The following is a 19166-nucleotide window of genomic DNA, read 5'->3' as shown; positions in this document are numbered from 1 at the left end:
ATACAGGAGCATAAAGTGTTAATGAAAAACACAGTTTAGGTCATTTATTTGTGTTTTATTCATCATATGTTAACATTTTATAGCAATTACAGGTTTGAAAACATAATAATATAATAATAATAATAATAATAATAATAATAATAATAATAATTATTATTATTATTATTATTATTATTATTATTATTATTATTATTTTCAAAATCTGGTACCTGAGAAGGGGTTTCATTTTTACATCTGGAGTTTAAGTGGTTAATAGAGTCACCCTTAAAAGAAAGGAAAAGGCAATGCATTTTAATGCAGCGTCACTCCTAAAAGAAAGGAAACGGCAATGCATTTTAATGCAGTGTCACCCCAAAAAAAGGAAACTGCAAAATGAACAGATAAAAGCTAAATTACATTTTATTTGCCAGTATCACAAGTAGCAAGAGGAACGGCATTACACACAACAAACAGCCCACCCAGCCAGGGGGGTACAGGAATAATATTTGGGGTACAGCTGCACCTATGTGGGACAGATTGCTCATTAAAATCTAGATATGTATACTGGTATACTGTTTTGCTATGATTTGTAATGAATTTGAACAAAGCTCTTTACTTTTAACATATATGTTTCATTGCTACATTTGATGCGACAACCTTTTAAAAAGGATATCAATCATAGTTCTATCTCTAAAATATATCTAAAATAATCAATTTTATTTATTTTAAATATATTCTAAACACAAGCTAAAAATGTGTGAAGGATATATTTCAGAATATATCTCATATATGTAAATAAATAGCAGGGCCAAGAAAATATATTCTATCTATATCTAAAATTTAATCAAAAAGATTTGTGAAGTGAACGGAGATGAGCTCTGGGCTCAAAAAAGCAGGCAGCGTAGTACCAAAAGTGCCAGGAGGGGGAGGAAGCTGGTACTGAGAATGTGACTGGCAGCCTGGCTCTTGCTGTTGCAGTCATCTGAGAAACAGCACTGGACTCGGACCCCCGGTGCCTTGGAGCCCTCCTGCCGGGCCTGCTCACAGAACGGCCTGTACGAGCACGACTTCATGACGCCACCTGGAACACACAGACGCTCCAATCAGAATCTTGAAACATTCCGATGACATCACCCTTTGATCTTTTAATTCACTCATTTTCTAATTCAGCTGAAAACTGTAGACTGGTGACAAAGGGCACAGAGAACTATAGCTTTCTCAGGAAACAAATCCATCACCAAATCCAAAGGAATCAACTGCTCTGAAAGCAATCACTTTGAAAACCGACACTGGACTCATAACCTGTTTTTATAACACTTCTTATAAACCTAAAGTACTTTTATGTAATTCTTGAGATCTATTAAATAATACAGATAAGGCAATAATCAACAATACTCGATGCACAGAGAACGCTGTTCATAAACAAACATCAAAACAAATAAGGAACCTCAAATACAAGTGGGAACATGCATGTTCATATTATTATACATAGTGATCTACTATATGCATTGAGAAGCAAGAAAAGACTGAAAACATGCAGGTGCACATAAATATAATAAACACGAGGCTCTAAATCGGGCACCACAGCGATTAATTGATCAGATAACAGCAATGACGATCAGTAGTGAATGACTCTATTCATTGTTGCATCTCTGGAAGAACTTGCTGGTATTATTATTTCTGTGTAGAAACAGCGGGAGGCAGCAGTCTCATTTGGGGGATTACAGCCATTACAGTCTATGCAGTTTAGCTAAAGCTAATGGCAAGCCTAATCCAATTCCAAAATCCTCTCAGCAGACTATGAGTTTCAGAATATGACTTCTTATTGTTCAAAGAGCAGACTTGTGCACACTTTGGCACAACCCCCCTAGGATTATATGTATTTAAAATGGGGTGTTGTCACAAAGATGGCCGCAATGGGTGACGACAGATCAGAAACAGGAACTGACTCAGAACACAGGTTTTGGAATGGTGAAGGCACTGATGCGTAGTTTAATAATTAAACAGACAGAAAATAAAAGGTTTGTAGCAAAACAGCACATGGCACATGAGGCCAAAATAAATAGACACACAAACGAATAGACACTGACAGAACAGGGTGGACCAACGCTACACAAAACAATTGATATTTATAATTATACTTCTCTCTCTCTCTCTCTCTCTCTCTCTCTCTCTCTCTCTCTCTCTCTCTCTCTCTCTCTCTCTCTCTCTCCTATTCTCCACCCCCGAACACACAACCCTGAGTGGCTGAAAACATGTAGCTTTTATGCAGCTGTACCGTGACTCAATTGCTAATCAATCATTCAATTGGAGTCGCGGTACAACTGCACATGAATTAATAAAATGCAATTCCCATGCTCACATACTATTACATTTTACTTGCACGTGAAGTGCTGTGCAATCCTCATGCCTAAATACAAATATGCATTTTAAACACTCGTCTTACACAGACCTGTTTATATCCTGTGTACCAATTGACTATACACCATCATTAACACACAACACAAAATACACACAGGGGTGGGCACTTGGCCACATATACCCCACCTGGCACACATGACCTCAATGGCCACCTCCCCACTTAAAATCCCCAAAGTCTTGTTCAAAGTCCTGGGCCAAGAATAGGGACTTTAAGGGGTTGATTGGCGGCAATGTTGCCAGTAGCCAGGCTGCTACTGGCCATGCTGTTAGAAGACATGCTGAGAAAGGGGTGAATCTCTCCTCCCACTGTACCACTGGTAGCGGAAATGCTGCCAATGGTGCGGCTGTCAGCAGACGTGCTGACAGCTCCCAGACTGACTACTTCAGCTGGGGCAAGTCCAGGAACAGAGAGCTGCTGGGGTTGGTGGTCTCCAGACCTCCCCCAAGATCTCCGGCAGTGAAACTGCTGGTGGTCTTCTGACCTATCCCCCCTTTATAGCCGGCAGCTCCCTCTGGGGAGACTCCAACCCCCAGAACTCCTGCAGTGAAATTGCTGCGGGGAAAGGTGGTCTTCTGACCTCTCCCCCCGCTTTTTCTTAGACGGCAGCTCCCTCTGGTGGGGCTCCAGCCACACTGACCCCTGCGGCCAAACAGAGCTGATTGCGATCCCTGGTGAAGCAGTTCCAGCGACCCCAGACGATGCGGAGCAACAGGCAACCCCAGGCGAAGAGGAGCAGCTGGCAACCCCAGGCGATGCTAGGCAGGCATCCTTGGGCAAAGCGAGAAAGGCATCCATGGGCGAAGCGAGATAGGGAGTCAGGACAAGCTGGGGTGCGGGTGTTGGCCCGCTTCTCGGCCACTGCGGCCAGGCGGTTCTTCCCCTTGCTTCCCTCAGCAGCCGATGCAAGGGCTGCTGAGGACCACCAACATCTATTCCTGGTCCTTCTGGTGAAGGAAGAGGCAGCTCCTGCTCCTCTACCTGTGATGGTGATGGAGGCAGAGGCAGCTGCAGCTCCTCTCCTTGTGATGGTGGGGGAATTGATACCAGCAGGTATTCATCCTCTGCTGGTGGGGGAAGTGATACCAGCAGGCATTCATCCTCTACTGGTGGGAGAAGTGATACCAGCAGGCTTTCATCCTCTACTGGTGGGAGAAGTGATACCAGCAGGCTTTCATCCTCTGATGGTGGGAGAAGTGATACCAGCAGGCATTCAACCTCTGCTGGTGGGAGAAGTGATACCAGCAGGCATTCATCCTCTGCTGGTGGGGGAAGGGATACCAGCAAGCATTCACCCTCTGCTGGTGGACGGGGACCCAGCAGGCATTCACCCTCTGCTGGTGGAGGTGGTGGAGGCAGAGGCAGCTCCTGCTGCTCTGCTCCTGACGATGAAGGTGGCGGAGGCAGAGGTAGCTCCTGCTGCTCTGCTCCTGCCGGTGGAGGTTGTGGAGGCAGAGGCAGCTCCTGCTGGTGGAGGTGGCGGAGGCATGTAGTTTCCTGCTGGTGAAGGTCGCGGAGGCAGAGGCAGCTCCTGCTGCTCTGCTCCCAGTGGTCCTGGCGGTGGAGGTGGGAGCAGCGTGTAGTCTTCTGGTGACAGAGGTGGGAGCGGCGTGTAGTCTACCCTTCTTTCAGGGGACTGGTGCAGCTCTCCCTCTCTTGCTGGGGACAGGTGCAGCTCTCCCTTTCTTGCTGGGGACTGGTGCGGCTCTCCCTCTCTTGCAGGGGACTGGTGCGGCTCTCCCTCTCTTGCAGGGGACTGGTGCGGCTCTCCCTCTCGGGGCGAAACCAGCAGGTGTTCTTCTTCTGCTGGTGGAGGAGGAAACAGCAGGCATTCTCCCTCTGCCTGTGGAGATGTGGGCTGTGGATGCTCTGCCTTCCCCTTTGTGGGCTGTAGACGCCTATACTCCCCACTTCTGGGTGTTGGTTGCTCAGGCTCCTCCCACTCAGACATGGGACATTCGGGCTCCTCATACTTTGGCTCCTGCTCTGGGCAGTCCTCATCCTCATGCCCATAGGAAATGCACTGAGTGCACCACCTTGGCTCCTTCTGCTTCCTCCTCACCTTTCCCCCTCTCTGCCTCCTTCTCCTCTCCTTCCTCTCCTGGGCCAGTTCCTCCTCTCCCTAAAGGTAGGAACACCGGGTGCCCAAACTCCCCACAGGCAAGGCACCAGCCTTGGTCCACTAGACCACCGAGGAGGTCCTCCAGATCCTGGCAGCCATCTCTCCAGCCTTCCATTTCTTTATATATATATATATATATATATATATATATATATATATATATATATATATATATGTATACAAAAACTTTTTTTTTCCCCCCCACACACACCAAAAAAAACCAACCGTCCTTTTTTTTGTATTTTCCAAAAAAACTGCAGTCCCTGCTCTGGTCTGCATCTAGGAGGTGCTGGTAATCCTACTCTGACACCACGTGTCACAAAAACGACCACAGTGGGTGAGGACAGACCAGAAACAGGAACTGACTCAGAACTGACTCACAAGTTTTGGAATGGTGAATGTGTTGATGCGCAGTTTAATAATTAAACAAACAGAAAATAAAAGGTTTGTAACAAAACAGCACACAGCAAGTGAGGCCAAAATAAATAGACAAACAAAATGAATAGACACTGACAAAACAGGGTGGATGAACGCAACACAAAACAATTGATATTTATAACTACTCCTCTCTCTCTCTCTCTCCCCCATTCTCCACTCACCGAACACACAACCCCGAGTGGGTGAAAACATGTTGCTTTTATGCAGCTGTACCATGACTTGATTGCTAATCAATCATTCAATTGGAGTCGCGGTACAACTGCACATGAATTAATAAAGTGCATTTCCCCATGCTCACATATTATTACGTTTTACTTGCACGTGTAGTGCTGTGCAATCCTCGTGCCTAAATACAAATATACATTTTAAACACTTGTGTTACACAGACCTGTTTATATCCCGTGTACTAATGACTATACACCAACATTAACACACAACACAAAATACACACAGGGGCGGGCACTTTGCCACAGGTGTTTACACTAACTTCTCCATAGCTAGAATCATTCAGCAGAAGCCCACAGAAAGAGAACAATAGTACCGTTCAACAGGTTTCATCCGGGGCTGTATTCACACTAGAAAATTATTAAGAGCAAACAGCCAATCAGCTTCCAGATCTAGTGGGCTTTTATTTTGCATAGATGCCTGCTGAAACATTGAAGTGCTTAACTGTGAATTAAATTTTAAATCAATCCATTTACTTTCGTTTTCATTTGTTGTAATAAATCCTGCGCGCCTGTGCCAGCGTTTCAACATCAACACCATGTCTGTCTCTTTGTGTCATGTCACACGTGACATGAGTAAGACCCTGTCACAAACCTCCTTTTAAAAAAAATTAAAAAGTTACCATGGCAGAGCTGCCAACACTCGCGCGCTATTCTTTAGCAAAACAAATCTCACACAATTTTCAAAATTCTGGGCAGTTTTTGCTCAATTTCTAATTAATGTATAGTTTAGAATAAGCATCTATCTAAACAGCATTGTGATTTGTTGACTGGCTGGATTCAACACATTTTCAGCCAATAACAGTGCACCTCTGTTTTTGACGCTCCATGCAGCTGCAGTCAGGGCAACTTGAACTATAATACTTGAAGCAAGCTATGGTGGTGCAAGTTGGACTATATTAACTATTTTTTTTAAATAAATCAAACGACCAAGTCGAGGTGGGCATGATTTTAGGGAATGGCTATAGACACTTTTATCTAATTGACATTTGATTCAATTTACCCATTGTAGGGTCATCTTGTCGGATTATTTACAAGAGCGTATGCTTTTATATTCAGTATTGAATAGTCAGTTGAAAGTAAGCATGATATGTACATTTACAGTAATTTGGCGTGTGTGGGAATTTGTTTACCGCAATCTCTGTAGAGGGCCTGCTCACTGTATGATTGTATTTGTATTGTACTGTTTTTGTACTTGTACTGTACTGTTGCTCAGACACCATGTTGTTGCTAATGCGATAATAATAATAATACACCTTCAAGGTGGAAAGTGACCTTCCAGCATCAAGCAGTTCTTGCAGAAACTGCAAGATGACTGGCATAGGGCAAGAGATGAGGTCATGGTTCCCAGCCAGACACCAAGCTTGAAAATACTTCCTTTTAAAAAGGTATATAAAGACCTAGTGGAGTCCGCCCTAGCGCTCTGCATCATACCCACAGCCGCGTCCGACAGCCCTAGGGCTAGCCCTAAGCTATTCACGTACTGTGCCTTACGAGACCATTCCCCAACCCAGGTTGGAAGCATCTATCATCACCACTTGACGGTCCAGTACTACTCCCTCCACCAGCGTAGGGCTGCTGAGCACATGTAAGACACAGTCAGCTGACGGTGTCTGTCTCGTTTGGCATTGAGGTGAAATGCATTGAGCCATGCTTGTAGTGGTTGATGCGAACCAGACCCAGCTGAATGGCCAAGATAACTGCGTCCATCAGACCCAATCTGAGGGCGACCTGCGATCCCTGTCGAAACAGTCTGAGGCAACTCTGGATAGCTGCAACTCTGTCGTCCAACAAGTATGCATGCATTGTAGTGGAGTCCAGCCAGAACCCCAGTCGTCGGGATAGTTTATTACTCTGATCCTCTGCAGCCACACGGCCAGGATAGCGTCCACCCACTTTGAAAACATACGCAGAGAGGCCGAATGGCAGGACAGCAAACTCATACACGTTTCCTTGAAAGGAAAAGCGCAGATACTTTCTGTCCTTGCGACGAATGGGAACATGAAAGTATGCAACCTGAAGTCCACGGTGGTGAACCAGTCGCACGGCCGGATGGACTGGAGGATGTGACAGTGCGTCAGCATTCGGTGCTTCCTTTCTTTTAAGAACCTGATTAGGAGCCTAAGGTCTAAGATGGGGTGAAAGCTTGAGTAATACTCCTCTCCATGGGAGATGGGGTCTATGAGACAAATGTCTCACTTGCACAGCAAGGCAGCCAGTTCTTTTTGAAGTACTGAGGCTTGTAGAGGGTCTGTCCCAAAAGTGGTTGTGACACCTCGAAAGGGAGGAAGTCCCAAGTGAAACTGAAGTGCGTAGCCATTTTGCACGGTGGCAAGCACCCAGGAGTCTGAGGTGCATGCGTGCCAGTACTGCAGCTGTTGTGCCGAAAAGGGGGTCTGAGGCTACCAGGGTGAGTGTTTAGGGCGCTGGCCCTGAAAACGCCTCCTGTGACACTGGTGTGTGGACTGACCATGACCTGTGTTCCCTCTGCCTGCCGGTTGGGCTCGGTTACCTGCTGATGTGCCCTGTAGGCGATGCCTTAGGTCACCCAGCGGAGCTGTGGGGACTGGAACTGTTCTGGTGACAGTTTAAGTCTGGGGAGCAGACTCACAGGGAGGGACCAACGCGTCAAACCTCGATTTTTCATTGATTCGCCTGAAATCAATGCAAAACCGAGTTGACTCATCCGGCTTATCTATTAAAACCATAGGACTGTTCCAGTCACTTTAGGACTCTTCTATTACCCCAGGCTGAAGCATTTCATCAATCTCTGGGGTACCTCTCTGATAGCAAAGAGAAGATCTGGAATCAGCTGGTCCCAGTAACGCACATCACTACAAATAAACCTGCACAACATGTTCTTAAGGATCTTATTAAAGCGCTCCCCAAGACCATTGGTCTGAGGATGAAACATAGAGGTCCTAATGGTCTTAATTCCCAAAAGCTTACATGTTCCGCGGATTAGCCAGGACATAAAATTGGTTCCTTGGTCGGTTAGTATTTCCTTGGGGATCCCCATCTGGGAGAAAACCTTCACAACCTCGTCGGCAACTGACTTAGTGGACATAGATCATAGGGGAATGGTCTCTAGATAACGTGTAGCGTAATCCAAAATGATCAGTAGATGGGTGTATCCTGCCACACTCCTTTCCAGTGGCCCAACTATGTCCATCACAATACTCAACTTGGGCAAGGGCACCAGTGGGGCTCGTGGGACGGCTCTTGGGCTGGCTTTCTGAAATTCCCCTCAATGTTTTCAAAACCGTTTGACATCGCCATCCAGCCCCAGCCAAAAGAACTATGTCACCAGCCTCGCTTTAGTTTTGTCCCTTCCGAAACGACCAGACAGGGGAATAGCATGAGCAAGCTGTAATAAATCCTCCTTAAAGGGCTGAGGAATGAACAACTGGTGATGCACTTCCCCCATCTGGGGAAATTTATCAACATGGTACAGAAGGTCTTGATTAATTTCGAAGTGGGGGTAAGTGGCGGTGCGTCTGGGCTTGAGCACCCGACCATTAACCACAGCCGCTTGGTCAAAGAGCCTGCCCAGCACATCATCACGTCCTTGCTCAAGACGGAAATCACAGGAATGAGCTAAAAAATCAGTCCGTCCGTCCCCCCCCCCCCCCAGACTCTGCGCCAATCGCCCCCACCTGAAACCTCTCGGACTCCCTCCACAGCCAGCCCTCATTTTTAGCGGCCCGGCATTCCTGTTTAGTTTTCCGAGGTCTAAATCGATGGAAAAATGAAGCCGGGTCACGGAAGGGGAATATCTCGCCAATTACTTCCTTCTTCTCAACCAATTGGGAAGATGGGGTTGTCAGGGCAGCTATCCAATCTTTGAACTGCCCACAGTCTAGTCCCAGAACTACCAGCACTGGAAATTGAGGACATAATCCTACCTGCACTTGTGTCTCCTACTGGCCAATCATATTTACACTAATCTTGGGAAGGAGCGTACATCCCCATGAATAAATTTAATGTACACCCATCCCAGTATGTTTATGCCCCGGTGAGATTAGGCTCTCCTGTATTAGAGACTGACCACAACCTGAATCCAGGAGAGTCTGGGTTTTTGTACCATCCACTGTCACAGGAATAACAAAACCTGGCTGCAGTAGCCAAGAAGAGGGCCAACACCTGCACCCCAGCTTGTCCTAACTCCCTGCCTCGCTTCGCCCAAGGATGCCTACCTCGCTTCACCCAAGGATGCCTGCATCGCTTCGCTTCACCCAAGGATGCCTGCCTCGCTTTGCCCAAGGATGACTGCCACGCTTCGCCCAAGGATGACTGCCACGTTTCGCCCAAGGATGCCTGCCACGCTTCGTCCGGGGTTGCCTGTCACTCCGCATCGCCTGGGGTCGCTGGAACTGCATCGCCTGGGGTTGCCAGCTGCCCCGCATAGCCTGGGGTTGCCAGCAGCTCCAAATCGCCTGGGGTTGCTAGCCGCTCCGCACCACCTGGGGCTACCTGTTTCTCCGCATCGCAGACAGAAGTACTGTGGTCGGAGCCCCACCAAGAGAAGCTGCCGGCTACAAAGAAGGGGGGAGGTCAGGAGACCACCCCCCAAGCAGCCTTTCCGCTTCCAGGACTACCCCAGCTGGAGGAGCCAGACTGGGGAATATTAATGTCTCTGCTGACGGCATTTCTGCTATCAGCTGGGAAGCTGCCAGCATTGCCACCAGCAGCAGAACAGTGGCAGGAGTATGCCACCCCGCTGACAGCATTGCTGCTGAAAGCCTTACGAGAAGCGGGCCCCTTGAAGCCTCCGGTCCTGGCCCAGGACTTTGTGCTGGACTTTTGGGCTTTTAAGGGGGGAGGTGGCCATTGAGGCTATGTGTGCTTTGCACGGGGGGGGGGGGGGGGGGGGGGGGGGGGGGTTGTGACAAAGTGTGCGCCCCTGTGTGTATTTTCTGTTATATGTTGTGTGTTCGGTGAGTGGAGAATGGGATTGGAGACGGAGGTAATAGTAATAATTGTGATAAGTAATAGGTAAAATATCTGCCCATCTTCTTTTGTCTGTATAGTCCGTTTGGTTTGTCTATTTATTTTGGCGAATGTGCTGTGTCCCGTTTTTGTATTGTTACAACCGTTTATTTTCTGTCTGTCTGTTCATTCATTAAATGCTGAGCAAGACCATTCGCTCAGCTCCATCAAACTCCACCTCTCTCTTTGTTTGTTTTCCTGTTTCTGGTCGGACATCACCCACTCCGGCCTTCTTAGTGACACCCCCCCCCCCCCCCCAAAAAAAATTGCTGTACCCCTCTTTGCTCCATAGTTTAAATAGTCTAGTTACACCACTGCTCTATACTACACAAATAGCAGTAATTTGAGACACTTAATGAAAAGTGTTACCCATTTGTCTTTGTTGTATTCTTATTTTCTTATAAAATGTGCTACTGTGAAAGGAAACAAAAGCTACAGCAACATATAAACCATTAGCAGTAGAACCATTAGCACTAGAATTATTCTCACTAGAACCATTAGCACTAGAAACATTAGGCCTAGAAACATTAGCAGTAGAAACAATGAAACAACTTATTAGTAGAAACAACTTATTAGAACAATTCTCAGTAGAACCATCATCACTAGAACCATTAGCACTATAAACATTCTCACTAAAACCATTAGCACTAGAAACATTAGCACTAGAAACATCAACACTAAAACCATTATCACTAGAACCATTATCAGTAGAACCATTAGCACTAGAATCATAATCCCTGGCTCCTCTTTTTTGTGCTTCTATAGGCATGCCATTTTTTTTTTTTAAATTTCAGCTTAAAGCTGTAGAAAAAAAGGCCTAACTGCTTTTCCTAGTACATAATCATTCCCTGAACATATAAATGATTACCAGGGGAAATATACACAGTAAGATCGCCATGCTTTTCCCATGGTTATACTGTGCATTCATCATAGTTACTATGGTTTTGCATGTTTTTTTTAATATACTTTACCATACAACTTTGTGGTTTACCATGCTGTCATTGTGCTTTATTACACTTTGCTATGGTTGTAGTGAGGTGCACGTTTAAATGGGTAGTCGGCAATCAGACCTACAGCATAAGAAGTGATTAGGTAATTACGTGATCAGGAAGCAGTGGTTTAAATATTCTTAATTTATAGAGTAAAGACTCAAAAGTGTCAAATTGTCTATTGTTTACTACTCTTTCGTCACAATTAAAAGTTTGCTTTTCCTTTAGGTGCATTGTTTTAAATTTGTCTGCTTTATCATAGGGTGTGATCTGTCTGTCTGCAATAGCATGTCTACTCCACACTGGCTTGGAACACAGCAAAATCATTGCTCAGAGACCCTTACAAAAGTTTACCAGTACATGTGCACACTAACTTTCCCCGTGGTCATACTCTGCATTCACCATTGTATGCCATGGGTTTCAATGATTGTTTTTTTTTTAATATGCTTTACCATACCTCTTTGGTCTTTGCAATGCCTACATATGCTTTACCATGTTGCAGCTGTTTTTTTTGGTAAAATTTTTAGGGGAATGACAGCATGCTTTTGCAGGTTCTTTTATTGATTGTTTCATAGCATCCCGGTTATTCTGAAATAAATGTGGGCAGACTAATTGTTTCCCTTGGAGACACTGCAGTCTCCAGGGGAAATGCCTATGGAGCATGTTGGATCAGATGTAGTCTCTTGTTAGTCCTGATACTCACTGGCTTGTCCTCTGATGATGGCACAGGCATCGGAGTAGCTGGGACACTGCTGGGATCCCTGCTGGTTGCAGTCCTCATCGCTGGACCCTACGCAGGTAAAGCAACGCAATGCTTCACCTGCAATAAAAGAGCACACCATGATGCATCCATCACAGGCATTAGAGTCCAACTTTAACTAAATGGACACTGCACAATTACCTACATTTACAATTGTAGAATCATATAAATAATCATTTAAGTTGTTTTGTTATATTCTATTGCAGTCAATACACAAAGGCCCATATTCATTGAATGTTAAGGACTGTTTAAAGTAATGTTTTGTTTTTTATATTATTTGATTAAGTTTGAATTTCATGAAGCCCTTTTAATTGTTTCGGAGGTAGAAGTTTATTCTCAGTTTTCAAAGAATTAAGCTTTTTATAAACATAGTATTTACAAAAATAAATAAATAAATCCTTAAAAAAACATTCCTTAAAGTTTTGTGAATAAGGCTTTTGTCCATACTGTATATACAAGATAACACACAATGTTACCTTATATTTTTGATTGAGCATTTCTAAGGAAAGGGGGCTCGATGTAGTTTGTAAGAAGCTTCTGAGAAGTTACCTCAGCACTCCTAACATTAATTAAGAGGTAGTGACTTGGGATCCAAGCCCAGTCTAAGAATCAGAGACCCTTTCATTGTTTTATTAAAGACTCCCCCACTGTAACGCAGCTTGCACTTCCTCACATCCCAAGCAGAATATAAGATTAGCTGAATGTAAAGGTAGTGATAGCAGCAACAATAGTGTGTGGGGTGTCTGAGTGTTTGTTCTTATTACATTTAAGTTAATACCAACTATGCTGAAGTATATTCTTTTGTTCTCATGTTTTACTTCTTTTATTCTCAAACCTTTGAAATCTTAGGATGTTATCTCTAATCGTTATAGGTTGTTAAAGGCCTCCTTCTGCAGTCAGTGAAACTCTATCAACTTTATCAGATATTTTATCTAAACTGACTCGTTCAGAGATTATTTTAATTGACGATCTAAACTAGGACTGGCTTACTGTAAAATCAGAAGGGCTTAGAGAACTTTGTAATTCATTTAAATTGACTCAATAGATACTCCAGCTAGACTTATAAAAGATCTGGTAGTGATACCTTATTAGATGTTATGTTGACAAATTCTGTACATAAATACGTTTTCAAATGATCTGAGTGATCATTGTAGTATTGTATGTGTAAGGGGCACTAAAATTCCTAAATCTAATCCCTGTACTGTTTTTATACATTGTTTTAAACATTTTTTCTGAGCAGGCAATTTTACATGATCTATTTAGTGTCGACTGGGCTAGAATCCTATTAATTCCAACAGTGGAGGATGCTGTATCAGTGTTTCAACAGCAGTTTATTTCAATAGTTAATAAACATGCTCTTATTAAGAAGTTCAGAATTAAAGGCAGAGGAAATCCTTGGTTCTCTCAAGATCTTGCTGAACTTATCAAAGGAAAAAGTGTTGGGCTACAGCTAGAAAGACCAAAATACACAGGGTAGGTGTGTACTCAAAGAACTCAGTGTACCTTCTTAATTAAGAAATCCAAATCTGACTATTATCTTAAACTTACAACTGAAGATTTTAATAATCATCCAAGATTCTGGAAAACAATTACAATTTTTGCAGCATAAAAATCCATCTGGTCTTCCTCAGCAAATAGTATTAGGTGATACTATTATTTTTGATAAAATTAATATGTTGAATGTTTTTATTGAACATTTTTACAAAGCAGATCATATTTTTGATGAACAAAGCAATGAAGCCTCTAATTCTGAACTTTTACATAAAGTAGCAGTCTGTCCTCCCCCTGCTCTTCAAGTTTTCAATTTTGTTCTTGGAAGAAGAGTGCAAGTCCTGATGGCCTAGACCCATTTTTATTCAAACAGCAGCTGTAGCTATTGCAGAACCTGTTACTTACAGTATATGTATGATATTTCAATTGAGTCCAATGAACTACCTAATATCTGGAAATCTCCTTCTGTTACTCCTCCATTAAAAGCTGGAAATCCATCTGACATGAATAACCACAGACCAATAGCCAATTTGGCAATTTTGGCAACAAGTTTGGAATCCTTGGTCAGTAATCAATTGAAACGTTATTTGGGTGCAAATAAAATCATAAGCAATATGTAGTCTGGTTTTAGGTCAAGTCACAGTACCGTGACTGCAGCATTGAAAGTTATGGATGACATCAAAATGGATGCCTTTGTTTATTGATCTCTCCAAGGCTTTTGATACGGTTGATCATACACTAATAAGAGTGTGTAAGTTAATGTTTCTTTTCTTTTATTTCTGGTAAACCAGGAAAGAAGAGCAACAATTTAGCACATCCTGACTATGTGCTACATTGAGGCAATTTACAAGCAAAAAAAAGGATATCATTCAAATAATGCATAGGGTTTACATGAGGTTTTACGCGCTACACAGAGATGAAGAGAGAGTTACCCCCCTCTCTTCTTTCTAGAATGCAAAGGGATTGCACTTAAAACTGTTCATGCTGCCAAGAAGAAGAAAATAATATAGATTTCAGTGCTTTACAATTGCAGCATATACTTTAGAAAAGTAAATGATGGCTGGCGCAATTAATGGGATTGGTGTTTCACTGGACATCTGGGAGGATGAGGATTCTAGCAAATGGTCCGATGCCACTGCCACTGGCCGGTCACCCATTAACCAGTGCATTTCCTCCCAGAACCGAAATTGGCATGTCGAGTTTTGACTGGAGGACTGCAGGCATTGTCTCAACTGCAGGTACAGATATTTCAGTTTCTTGAATTTATCTCATACCTGCAGGAGCATTCTGTTTATACCAAATTCAGCCAGAGCACCGGTAATACTGGTGAAAACGGTGGCATTTCTTTGGCGAGGTCGATTCAGTTCACCCATAACCCCCAGGTCCGCAATAATTTGGAGGAGGGAACGAGTTTCCTCATCAGTCCAGCAGACCTAGTGTTGCGTGCTGTCAGAAGGGGTGGAAGCTTGAAACATCCTGTGCGAAAAAAAGGTGCATTATTCATATTATTATTATTATGATAATAATGCTGGTAATAATGATCTAGTAGTTTTCAGGCATCGTTCATAATTAGGGCTAGGTGTTTGTCACTGAAAATTTGGATGTAAATCACGGAGCAGTCACAGTCAATGCGTTAAAAATCACTGAGAAAATGACAGAGGGAAAATAAAGTCACGGGGATAAAAAATAAAATAAAATAACTGTCTTTAAAAGCATATTGCAGCGTTGGTGCGCACAGGTTCAGCAAAGAAGGACGGGACAAGCAAACTAAATTTCAGTGTGTTGCTTTTTTATTTGCATTGCAACGGTGACTACTAACTGACAGTAGCATTTTATAAGCAGCGAATAAAGATGCAAATGGGAAAGGATAAGAGACGGCAAGCGTAACACACGGAGAGAAATACACAAACAGTAATTTCAATTAAAAAGAGGAAACTGTTCAATGTATGTCTGTCACAAAGACGGCCGGAGTGGGTGGCGTCAGACCAGAGCCAGGAAATAAACACAGAGGAGGAGTTTGGTGGAGCTGAGCGAATGCTTTCGCTCAGCATTTAATAAATTAACAGAACAGAAAATAAAAAGGTTGTAACAAACAAAAATACAGGACACGGTACTTTCGCCAAAATAAATAGACAAACACGGTGAGCTTCTATTTTTCTTACAATTATTGCAATTACCTCCGTCTCCAATCCTGTTCTCCACTCAGCGAACACACAACCCCGAGTGGGTGAAAACATGCTGCTTTTATGCAGCTGTACCGAGACTCGATTGCTAATCAATCATTCAATTGGAGTCGTGGTACAACTGCACGTGAATTAATAAAGTGCAATTCCCTGTGCTCACATATTATTACTTTTTACTTGCACGTGAAGTGCTGTGCAATCCTCGTGCATAAATACAAATACACATTTTAAACACTTGTGTTACACAGACCCGTTTATATCCCGTGTACCAATGACTAAACACCAACATTAACACACAACATATAACAGAAAATATACACAGGGGCGGGCACTTTGCCACAATGTCCGGCAGCAAATGTTGGGCAATTAGTATAGTACACACACACACACATGCACGCACACATGCACACATGCAGACACACTGAATTTTTGAACTGTTAACATAACTTTCAAGAAGTATTTAATCAAAGAGCTTAGTTTGATTCCGAATTTTTTTTTTCTTCACCAAAAAAATAAAAAAATAAAAAAAGGACAGCAAGTACGGTGTTGAGTTCAAAATATGTAATTATTTATTAGAATTAATAAACGATAAATGTATTTTTTTAAATGTGAAATTTAATGATAATGAGAAGCACTTAACAATAAAATCACATACATAGTGGACACAATTTATTAACATCCCCGCAAGTTACACACATCAGCATAAATCGTGGACACTAGCAAAAGTCACAGAATCTGTGACACCCGTGACCACCATGACTAAATCCCAGCCCTATTTATAATACACTGAAATGAATAAATAATGTTATAAACTGCTGACATCATTGTATTGGTATAAATCAAAATCTCTAAGTACAATTTATATATAATTTAGCCGGGACCCTCACCAGGAGAAGCGGATTGATAATAATGGATGGATGGATATTTAACTGATTTGTAAGTAAGATTGGGATAAGGAAAATCTTACGCCACAGAGGAGGAAAAAAAGCGTTCTTTTATATCAAGGAAGTGGAGGAGTTATCATGGTATTTCATGAAAGACTATCGTGAAGTATTTTGCAGGACTGTCGAGTTTGTTGCTATGAGACTAATTAGGCCAATTAGTTCGCACTTTACCATGCTTTACCAAAGTGTAATGACACTTAAGTCACACACTTTGTTTGCCGTGCACTTTTGGAACAAGCACAATCATGAGTCATTTGTGCGTGACACGTCATGAATGCACTATAGTAGCGCGATTAAAACTTGCTTGTAAACCCCGCCATTGTTTCCTCATGTGACAACCCCAGCCAACATATAGAGCAAAATAGAAAGGTACCAGCATAGTGTTGCCAGGCATAAGAGAACACAGGGAAAACCCCTACTAGACATTCCCAGATTATTATTGAACTTGTCTGTGGTATTTGTTGATTCTTGCATCATTATTGTTATACTGTAATGTAAGTATACAGTGGATTGCTTTGCTTATTATTGCGTTCGCTGGGAGACGAAATGGGCAGACATTCAGCGGTATTTTATCATTATACTGCTTCTTTGAACTTCCCTGCAATGAATCTGTGTAGTCATATACCATTTTCAATGGCACACATTGGTAAATCACACCAAAAACACAGTACTCTAGTGCTTCCTTAGTAAAACTCAGGACTGTTTTCACCTTCAAATTCAGCATTTGCTGGTTGCTAAGACGTCACGTGGGGTCATGATGCGCATCCCTTCCCTTCTGTAACTTTTTATTTCCTTGAGTCCAGGCTGGTGTGGGTTGCTGTGGTCTCCTGGTGATGAATTCTTGTACTTTTTGCATAATTTATAATATTTTGCTTATCTTCAATTTCTATGTCTTTTTTTAATTTTAACTATAAAGAGTTTGTCTTTAAAATACATTATTGAACACTTTTACAATTTACTGTCTCTTCTTTCATTTAGTTACTTGGGAAACCCGGCCTTATACATTATAAAAGTGAACTAAAAGCTGTTTCTTTGGGTGAAATTCCCAAAGTGGGTAGTCGAAAATTCATTATCTAAACCTACCCTGCCCTTTGTTACATATATGTTAATAATATCGGAGACATTAAATACTGTAGTACCATCTCTATGCAAATGATAACCTTTTATATTCATGTAATCCCTCCCCCTCTTTGGCAATCAGAAATTTGCAATCTGATTTTGATTCAATAATTTTGACTCCATTCTGCTACATGGACAAATGTTGCTGTTGATTAAACCTTAGTTACATTAAGTTAGTTGATAACTATAAGTATCGAGGTATTTGGCTGGATCTCGATTTCAAGACCCATATTAACGATCTTGCAAAATAATTTTATTTCATGACAAGTTTTCTGTATAGACTCAAATCTAGTTTTTGTTTAGTTACAAAAAAGATAATTTGCTTATTTTGCTCCATGGTCTTGGAATGACTTACAGTCTAAACATAAGTTGCAGTCCCAAATAACTTTAATACAATTCAAGAGAAAGCTGAATTGAGAGTTGTGCTTGATTTAAGTAGTTGATTACACCTGTATTGATTGTCACCAACTGACTTGTCTATGTTTTAAAATAATTGTATTTCTGTACCGGTATTTGCATTTTTGTACTGTAATATGTTGTATTGTATTGCTACTACCTTTCTTGGCTAAATCTCACTTGCAAAAGATATTTTAATCTCAATGTGATCTCAAAGTAAAATAAAGTTTTAATTAATAAAAAATATAAAAATGGTAAATGTTCCAAGAAGGTGCTGACCAGCTGTGCATCATCTTATGTCAGTGAATGCAGTTTCATTAATGGGGATTATCAAATCAAAACTTTGTACATCTCTCAGTGATAGACATTTGAATGACTCTCTTTGTGCAACTACAACAGCATGTTGCACAGATGTGAAAAAAAGATGAAGAGAATGCAAACCCAGTCCTCACATTAGGTAAGAGTATATTTACTGGTTTTACAGTGCTGCTTAAATGGATCATTTTAAGGCATTAGCGAAATGAATCTGTCATCATTGTTGTTTTCCAATGTAAAAATCATTACTTTTACATTGTTCTTTGTCTTGTTGCTTTTTTGTCCCTTTTAGTAGGCAAGTGTTTGTTAATAGTAATGTTAAATAGGTTTGCATTTGAGTGTGTGTGAGAGCTTTAATACTGATTGTTGCCGCTAGTAGTCAGATGTGTGAGGTGAGGTTGTTCTCTTCTTAAGATTAAGTTAATTTGTAGGTAGATACATTACTATTCTGTTGTTGTCCACTCGCATTCTTAAACATCTCACTGTTTCTTTCTATACCAGCACCTTTGCCTTATTTTACATTGAACAGTATACTGAGGCGAGTGTAAAATACATCCACATGACAGCATAGTAATTGCAGTGATGAACCGATGTTTATTATCAGACAGGATGGCAAAGTCACAGCACCTCACAGCAGGCAGTAACATGTTGTCCTGTGCAGAATGGGTACATGTCCACATCTGAACCTTAAGCCTACAAGCAATCAACTAACTAACTATCCCGGGGCTCTACGAATAAAAACAACTGATCACCAGCTAGATATATGTATTTTTGGCAAAAAAAAAAAAAAAAGATTGG

The 19166-nt window shown here is 42.2% G+C and overlaps 1 protein-coding gene across 2 annotated transcripts in view; it reads right to left on the bottom strand.

Moving 5' to 3' along the window:
* Positions 1-215: 215 nt before the first annotated feature.
* The window catches only part of ly6pge (lymphocyte antigen 6 family member pge), a 35339-nt gene continuing 16388 nt past the window's right edge, over positions 216-19166 (bottom strand). The window contains exons 2-3 of one of the 2 annotated variants that reach the window (XM_041267846.1): positions 11864-11980; positions 216-1060 (exon numbers count right to left, since the gene is read on the bottom strand). In XM_041267846.1, coding sequence (XP_041123780.1) covers positions 864-1060; positions 11864-11980 — 314 coding nt within the window. In that variant the 3' untranslated portion in view covers positions 216-863. Of the gene's footprint in view, positions 1061-11863; positions 11981-14685; positions 14888-19166 lie in introns of those variants that run through there. The other variant, XR_005951336.1, reaches the window with a different exon arrangement.

The sequence above is a fragment of the Polyodon spathula genome, chromosome 13 (assembly GCF_017654505.1).
Source record: "Polyodon spathula isolate WHYD16114869_AA chromosome 13, ASM1765450v1, whole genome shotgun sequence".
NCBI classification, from domain to species: Eukaryota; Metazoa; Chordata; class Actinopteri; order Acipenseriformes; family Polyodontidae; genus Polyodon; species Polyodon spathula.
This window is presented reverse-complemented; position numbering and strand designations above follow the sequence as displayed.